This window comes from Sarcophilus harrisii, chromosome 2 (genome assembly GCF_902635505.1).
Source record: "Sarcophilus harrisii chromosome 2, mSarHar1.11, whole genome shotgun sequence".
Classification (NCBI taxonomy): Eukaryota; Metazoa; Chordata; class Mammalia; order Dasyuromorphia; family Dasyuridae; genus Sarcophilus; species Sarcophilus harrisii.
The window spans coordinates 472,744,613-472,753,713 of NC_045427.1; the positions used below are offsets into that span (position 1 = coordinate 472,744,613).

Sequence of the window (9,101 nt, forward strand, 5' to 3'; positions counted from 1 at the left end):
GGTACTATCTCCTGAGAGAGATTCCTTTACCTCCCCTCCCCCCATTCTCTCCATGCCTCCTTCATCGCATCCTTCCTCATGCTCTGGGCATCCATAGCTCTTTTGTTCAGAGGAGGATTCTGAACCTGCTGTGGTTCTCTCTAGATGGGAGGTATGGAGGCTGTCATCACTGGCCTTGCAGATGACTTCCAGATCCTGAAGCGGCACAGGAAGCTTTTCACATTTGCTGTTACCTTTGGCACCTTCCTGCTGGCTCTGTTTTGTATCACTAAGGTAAGTCGTTGACTAGGGCAGGTATTAATGAGAGGAGCTTCTGGTTAAACCCGTCAGTGGGGCAATGGAATATTTTTGACTTTTGATACTCGAATCATGGACTCAAATCTCAGCTCCATCGTTCTAACTACATGATCGGGGACAAGTGATTTTTTTCTGGTCTAAATCTCAGTTCCTTCATTTGTCAAATAGAGATCATAATTCCTGCCTTGAAGCATTGTTATGAAGATCAAATAATATAATGGATTTAAAAACAGTTTGTAAAGCATTGAACATTGAATTAGGAACTAGAGGGAACTTAAGGGCTCTTTAGTCCAAACTTGTCATTTTACCGATAAGAAACTCAGTCCCCCCAAAAGTGACTTTTCCAAGGCCACACAGATAGTGGCAAAATATTTCTGCAAGTATATATATATATATATATATATATATATATATATATATATACATAATCCTATGATTTCAGTGTTACTGTGACCTCTTGAGCTAATCATTTTAATGGAAATGTGTTCTAGGGGTCAGAGAAAATGCAAACAGAAATACAGGACCCAAAAAGAATTCATGGAAATGAGAACCTCACTGACTGTTCTTTCCCTGTGGCTTGACCACCTGATGAGCTAAAGCTAACTTTGAAAAAGATTTACCACTCAAGTTCTCTCCACTTAAATCCCAAGCATTAATTCTTTGCCTTTTTCTTTTTTTTTAAATGACCAAATTGGTTCTGGTTTTTTTATTCATTTGATCCTATTTACAATTGATTGTTTTTGTCCTGTAACCATGTAAATCATGATTCTTTATCTCTAAATATAATTCAGAAATTTAGCTTACTTATAATAAATTTAGCTTACTTATAACTTATAACCTTGGTAGAACATAAACTCATTAAGAGCCAGGACTGAGCTATTCTTTTAACCATGTGATTCCAGCACTAGCTTCTGCACACAGTAGGGGTTTACAAAATGTTTGTTGAATTTAAGTGAATGGAAGTAAATATGAATTTGTTTTGTTTTGTTGTTGTTTTGTTATTGTTTGTTTGCTTGCTTTATTCTGTGCTCCAGGGTGGAATATATGTGTTGACATTGCTGGATACTTTTGCTGCGGGAACCTCCATTTTGTTTGCTGTTTTAATGGAAGCCATTGGTGTTTCATGGTTCTATGGTAAGTATTTTGTTTTGTTTTTCTTTCTTTAGAGAAATTACTGTTAGCTCCACAGTAGCTTGGCATACAGGGATCTATGCAGCACTTAACAGCAGAAGGGATGAATTGTAATTATGTGTTGTCCTAATTTATAAGACTAGCTCTAAATCATCTATTTAATGGATCAACCATGGAAGTCTTAACTTGGATTTGCTTCATCCTCCTGGGCAATTGGTCATTGATGCAAGATGTTATGGATTTAGGAGCATCTCATTGGAGTAAAGATATAAAGCTGGGAGAGACCTCACAGGACCTAGTCCAACACCTTCATTTCATAAAGTAGGAAGCAGAGCTCAGAGAGATTTAATAACTGTACCCAAATTGCAATGTAATAAGTAACAGAGCTGGGAGTTTGAACATCTGACTCCAAATCTAGCGCTCTTTCCTCTGTACCAAAGCATCACTTTTGAGATGAACTGTTAGAAAAAAGAAGTTGATGTCCAATGGATAATATAATTCAAATAGTTGCAAAATGCCTCATTTCTTGGATTCTTTACTCAGGTGATTTATCAAGAAATTGCACATTTCTATTCCTGTCAACAGTCAGGAATTGAATCTGCATGTATACAGAAAAATAATACTTAAAGAAACAAAAGTGCTTTGCTTTTTACCTCAGGGGAGGTCAGCATTGGATCTGACTTTATGATTTTTCTTCACCAAGGGTGGCAGTAATTACTTTAATTCCATTAATGTTTGGGGAACCACTTGATGCTGAAACTAGGGCAGGTTAAGAGTAGCCCTTCTGTTCTGGATGGCATTTGGGCATTTATTCTAGTGTTTGTGATTTATCTTGGATAAAGGCCTGCTGCTTGACTAATGTATGCATTTGTGTGTGTATCTTTGTATTCCTCAGGTGTGGACAGATTCAGCAATGATATTCAGCAGATGATGGGGTTCAAACCAGGACTCTACTGGAGACTGTGCTGGAAATTTGTGAGCCCAGCCTTCCTATTGGTGAGTAGTTTGAATTTTCCAGAGAAGGAGGTAGAATTATGTCTCCAAGGTTATGAGGATTGTAGAAAATTTTGAAAATAATAATGTAGTTAATTTAGAGCCATTTCTTTCTTGTCATCTTCCATAGGTTCAACTATTATCTTTATCCCAGTTTCCATGTTGATAAATTCAATTCTACTCTCTTTCTTAAGGTACTGTCTCGCCATCTGCCAACTCATTTCAAATTGGATGTCCCATAAATATTTCAACTCAACATGTCCACAGAAGTTATCTTCCCTACTAATTGTTTTGCCAACCCACCCTTCTTCTAGGCTTCCTTAGTAGCTGAGGAAGACATCTCAAGCACAATGGCATTCTTGACTCCTTCCTTACACTTACCTTAAATATGCAATATGCTGTAAAATACTGTCATTTTTTCATTCATATCTACAATATGCTCTTATCTTTCTACTCTCACTCCTACCACTTTGTTCAGGTCCTCATCACCTCTCACCCAGACTATTGCAATAGTCTTTTAACTGATCTCCCTGTGTAAACTCTTCTATTCCTATTCATTCTTCACTTAACAGACAGGATAATTTTTCTAAAACTGATCAGATCATATTCCTACCCCCATCAATAAACATCAGTGACTCCCTATAAACTCCAAAATCAAATACAATGTCCTTGTTTGTCATTCAAAGTTTTTACAACCTTAATCCTTTCTGCCATTTCAGGCTTCTTACTGTTTATTCTTCTTTACATACTCTACCAGCCAGCTAGATTAACCTATTTGTTGTTGCTCACATACTCATCTCCTGACAAAATGCCTTTGCACAATCTGTTCATCAGACCTGAGAAAGCATTCCTCTCACTTTTGTTTCACTGACTTCCTTCATGACTCAGTTCTAGTCTCATCTTCTACAGGAGGTCTTTTCCAGTCTCCCCCCAGATGCCTCCCTGAGATCACCATCCATCTACTACTATTACTACTACTACTACTACTACTACTATATTTACATTTATATAACTATACACATGTATATGTAAATATATCATGTATGCAGGTAATTTACATCTTGTCCTCCTCATTAGAATGTACAGTTTTTTGTGAAAAGGGATCATCCTTTTCTCTCTACCATTGTGCTTAGCACATCACATAATGATGTTGACTGACTGATTGACTGGCTGACTGATATTATCCCAACTCAGTCTAACTTTTAATGCCTAACTCTCCTGCTCTGAATTTTTTGCCTCTTCATTATAAGTTTCATTCTCATTTTCTTCCTCTTTTTTCTTTCCTTTCACTTCTTTCCCCTTCCTCCATAGTCACAGAATTTCAAATTTGGAAGGGACCAAATTTGAAAGGGTCCAAATCAGGAAGGGATCTTGATGATGGAGAGTCATCAGAAGGGACCTGCTGATGAGGTTGTCAGCATCATCAACTTCAACCTCTAACTAGAACTAGTGGTTATCTAGTCTAAACTCCACTGAGCAAGGAGCTCTTCTACAAAATCTCAAGCAAGCGAACATCTGAGCTTTTGTTTGAGTCTCTAGTGAGAAAGAACATGATACCTCCTAAGCAACTGATTGCACTTTGGACAACTCTGATTATTAGTAATTTGTCTTTATATTGACCTGAAACTTATTTCTCTTTAACTTTCATCTATTAATCCTGGTTCTGCCTTCCAGGTCCAAACAGAACAAATCTAATATTTATTCCATATCACAGTGTTTTAGATGCTTAAAGACAATTACCATTTTTCTCCTTGTTTTCCCTTCTCTAGGCTAAACATTCTACTTCCTTCAACTGATTCTTATATTAACAGTTTTCCCTATTCCTTCTACTTTGGATACTCTTTAAGTTATTAATGCCATTGATAAAAATATGGCACTGAGAACAAAATGCAATATTCTACATGCATCCTAACCAAGGCAGAATTCATTGAGGTTCTTCCCTGATTCTAGACCTTAGGCAGTCTTATCTCAGTAGCTTGGGGTGGGTGATCTAATCATGTTGTACAGTTTATATGAATTAAGCTACAGTCCATTAAAGTCCCAGTTTTTTTTAAATGTACTATTAAATGAACACACTTCTCATCCATTGTTGATGAAGATTCTTCTACTTATATGCTTTTTAAAAAAATTCTCTTATTCCACTTCATCCGTTGTCTTCTCTCTCTCTACCTTCTTTTTCCTTCAATGTCATCCTATTCTCTCTTATCCTCCTTATTTCACTCCTGTTTCCATTATTTATTTTTCTTTTCTTCCTCTTTTCATTACCCCCCTCTCTATTTCACTCAAAAACAATTATCAAGAGCATTCTATGTACATGTAATGGACTGTTTTTAATTCTCTCTGTGTATGTGTGTGTGTGTCTTCCTCTCTCCCTCTTTTCCTTGAGGACAACCACTGCATATTCTATGTATTTTTACCCCCCAAATATCTAGTATGGGATTTTGAACACATTAAGTGCTTGGTATTTGTCAAGTTGACTTGAACTGTCTCCTTCCCTCCTTAGTTTGTGGTGGTTGTCAGCATCATCAACTTCAAGCCTCTCACCTATGATGACTACGTCTTCCCTTTGTGGGCCAACTGTGTGGGCTGGGGCATTGCCCTTTCCTCCATGGTGCTAGTGCCTGCCTATATTATCTATAAATTCCTGAGTTTGAGGGGTTCTCTAAAAGAGGTAAGTACTCTAGTTTGGACAGAATCAAGGGTTGATTACAGACAGAAGGAATATGGGCAATATTTTCTGCTATTCAGTATCCTTATAGATCACCTAATCCAATTTTCTAATTTTACAGATAAGAAACTGAGTTTTAGAAAGTAGGTAGAGCTTGATCAAGGTCCCATAGGAATCTAATATTAGATTGAGGACTACTTTTATAGTTTGTTACAGTTGTAAGAAACCTTAGAAATCAGAGCTACATTGCTCTTCATTCTTTTAGCTCTCAAATAAAGAAACTGAGGCCCAGAGAGATTAAATGATTTGACCAGGATTATAAAACTACTGACCAGAAAACCTGGGACTCAAACCCAGATCTTCCCAACTTTTTTGAATACTTGTTAATTTTTCCTGTGTTGTTCATTGGAAAACAAGTTTGGATTGGTGAAAGCTTTTACAGGGTGAGAATGTAAATTTCTTGGGGACAGGGACTTCTTGTCATATTGGATCTGTATCATTCCTAGCCCCTAGCATAGAGCTTGCTGAGAGTCAACACTTAACAAGTATTTGTTATTATTTCTGTGATACACTTCCATGCAGAGCACCAAAAATGTCATCTAGAGTCATCTCATTAATATACTCATTTTATGGCTGATACAAACATCACTATATCTATCTTACTTTGTTTTTTATTTATCTAACCTCATTTCACATGTATAGAACTTGTCACCTGAACTAAACTGTAGTTAAGTTCAACAAAATATTAATTGTATGTGTAAAGCCTTAGGCCACAACTCTGGGCATGTGATTTTCAGCTAAATGAGAAAATAGAGAATTCATCCTTTCCTCTTCTCTGCTTCTTATATTCCCTGGTTTCTGACAATACTCAATTCAAGTACTACAGAGCATTCTTCTGCTCCCTAACACCTAGATGCTAATACTATTCTTCTCAAGAACTACCTTTAATTAGTTTTTACATATCCACATGTTCCACCCCATCCCTCATCTTCAGTATAATGTAATCTCTTTGAGGTTAGGGACTGTTCCAATTTTGTCTTTGAATTTTCAGTGTTTAACATGGTTCCTGTCACATTGTGGGAACTTGTTGATTGCTTGCTTGAAAGTTGAATAATTCATCCCCATAATTTTTTTTACAGAGGAGGAAACTAAGACTTAGAAAAGGGAAATGACACATTGGTCTTAAATTCAGGTTCTCTGACTCTAATGTTCTTTCTTCTATATTATACCATGTGTCTCTCAAGGAGTTACATCTAGTAAATCTCTTAGAGTACAAAAACCACAGAATGTTATTTTTTTCCTTTGCATCCCTCATAGTACCTAAATATAGTAGGTATTAATGAACTACCCATCTAATTTCTTGATGATAAATCCAGATTTTAATATGCTAAAGTCACTTAAAGTGGGATTAGCCTGTATTCCTCTTGGGTAAATAGGTTTTTATGAGATGGTTTGCTATGTATTTTATACACATTGTACAGACAGGGTTGAGGGAATATTAGAGCTATGTTTATTTATTTGTTTTATTTATTTGTTTATTTTTATTCATTGTTCATTTATTTAAAATTTTGTTTTATTCATTATTTAAAATATTTAAAGATTTAAAATTATTTAAAATATTTTTTTATTTATTCACTTACTAAATCAGCCTCATTATATTTGGGGTGACAGCTAGCATTTTCAGGAAGCACTAACCTCTTTTCTCTTTCTACTTCATTCTCAGCGACTGGCTTACTGCATCACTCCAGAAAATGAGCACCACCTCGTGGCACAAAGGAATGTCAGGCAGTTCAAGGTTTGTGCCTGACTTCAACTTCTTTCCCAAGAAGCCCATGTCCCTAGCAGGTTTTCAGGCTGAGGATTCAGTCACCATATTTATGGGATAGAAAAAGAACCCCCCCCCCGAAAAATACAATGTAAAAGCCAATAGTTTGGGAAGTTTCACAAATTCCCTAGAATTCTAATCTATTTTGCCATAGGATGTAGGAGGGAAAAAAAGTATGAAGTTATAATAACTGGAATTTGGTGACCAAAATTATATTCTCCAAGGATTATAGAATATAAAAGTTTTAGGGAAGCTTTCGAAATCATCTAGACCAAACCTCTCGGTTTATAGGTAAGGAAAATGAGACCAAGAAAGGGAAATGGCTTGCCCAAAGTCACGCAGCTGAAATTTAGTATATTGCAGAATGTCTTCAGCCAGGACTTTAACCCAGACCTTTTGATTTGTACTCCAGTATTCTTTCTACTATGAAGTGCTTCCTCTTTCCTGAATTCTCCTTTCTTTTTTCTCTTTCTCTTATTCTCCAATTTTTACATGTATTTTGAATGATGGATTGTTGGAGAATCACGTGGGAAATCATATGCAAGTATAGAACAGTAAAAGGACAAATGTGAGGAGTTAGTGAAAGGAGAATTAAAAAGATAAAGATATAATGGAATATAAAGTGAATATAAGGAGTGGAGAAAAGATAAAACTTGATTAGGATGGCACATATGGGAAGGATTACCTCTTACTTTTCAAAAGTAGAACAAGTCTTAACTCCACTTCTCATCACTTTTCTTTCCTTTTTTTTTTCTTTCTCTCCCATCCCTTGCATATGGGGATTGTTCAAAACATCATGGTTTGTGCAGGAGAGAGGAGATAATGAGATCCTAAGATTTCTAAATGGGTAGATTCTCAAAGAAGAAATATCATGTATTGGATGGAGCACTGCAGTCAGGATGGCCTGGGTTTAAAGCCTGCCTCCAATATTTACTAGCTGTGTGACCTAGGGAAAGTCAATTAACTTCTCTTAGCCTCAGTTTCCTCCTCTGTAAAATAGGGGTGTCAACACGATGGCTTATAATTTGCCCCTTCTAACTCTAAATCTAGAATCTTTTCTTTTTTTAATCCTTTGGCGTATATAACCATGAAACTTGCCACCTGCAGACCTGTGTTCTATTTTTGAGCTACTAGGAACAGGATTATAGGAGGACATCATGGTGGTTCATCTCATCGATCATTATTGTTAAAGAATTTGGGCATGTTGCAGATATACCTGACTTTTGTGGTAGCTTGTGAATTTATGTCAAACTTCACTCACTTAAGGATCTGGTGATTTCATCAGTGGAATATTCCATCCACTGATGAAAGTCACCACTCCTCCCTATCTTAGCAGGTAACCTTTGCAAGTAACTCTGAATGGGAAGAGAAAATCATTACTGCAAGGCCCACTTTTCAGTGATGACTTTCTTCACACTGAAGCAGGCTAACACATATAATAGATATAAAGTCACTCACGAGGTCCAAATTTAGAACTGGTAGACACTTGTGTAAATTAAAAGAAACTGGAGTTCTCACTATCTCAAAGATTCCTTGAAATTGACTCTTTGGGGGATTCTGTCACTTCTACTTTAATTTTAGTTTGCCTGATTGCACAATAACTGGTTCTTAAAGAATTCAAGTCCTTTAAAATCCAGGTAGTTCCCAATTCTTAAAGAATCTTTTCTTTTTCAGCTCCAACACTGGCTAGCCATCTGATTGTACTCATCTAAGGAAGAACCCTATTTTCTGTGCCACATTCAAATGGGATTAGTGACGATGTCAAGGTTACAGCCCTCTGGATTGTATTTCACCAGTTACTCTTGAGTTGACCCTTGGATTGTCTTAAGGGAAGAGAATTTTCCTAAAGAGTTCTTTTCTTTCACTCAGTTACAAATGAATTCAGTGAATCTGGTCTTTGTTTTCCTTTGAGCCATTGATTTTATGGACTATTTCCTGAAATATATCTGCTAAAGTTTAGTGGAGATATGGGATGTAAAGGGAACTGGAAAGCCTTGTATCCCTTCCCTCAATGCCTTTTGTTACATGAAGAAAAATCAAGATAATGTCTGTGGCTAGTACTGGTAAATTCTTGTTTAATGGTTACCACATTATTTTTGAGATCAGCCTTCAGGGACAGTCATGGGAGAAAGACATTTAGATGCTTGCTGCCATCCCTAATGTCTTACTGGGCGTATTCTGCATCCC

General features: G+C 36.6%; 1 protein-coding gene across 1 annotated transcript in view; it reads left to right on the forward strand.

The window, feature by feature from the left end:
• Positions 1 to 8,808, forward strand: part of SLC6A2 (solute carrier family 6 member 2) — a 54,338-nt gene extending 45,530 nt beyond the window's left edge. The window contains exons 9-14 of the mRNA XM_003758785.2: positions 145 to 273; positions 1,332 to 1,431; positions 2,324 to 2,424; positions 4,925 to 5,092; positions 6,813 to 6,884; positions 8,589 to 8,808. Coding sequence (XP_003758833.1) covers positions 145 to 273; positions 1,332 to 1,431; positions 2,324 to 2,424; positions 4,925 to 5,092; positions 6,813 to 6,884; positions 8,589 to 8,612 — 594 coding nt within the window. The 3' untranslated portion in view covers positions 8,613 to 8,808. The remainder of the gene's footprint in view (positions 1 to 144; positions 274 to 1,331; positions 1,432 to 2,323; positions 2,425 to 4,924; positions 5,093 to 6,812; positions 6,885 to 8,588) is intronic.
• The last annotated feature ends 293 nt before the right edge of the window (positions 8,809 to 9,101 follow it).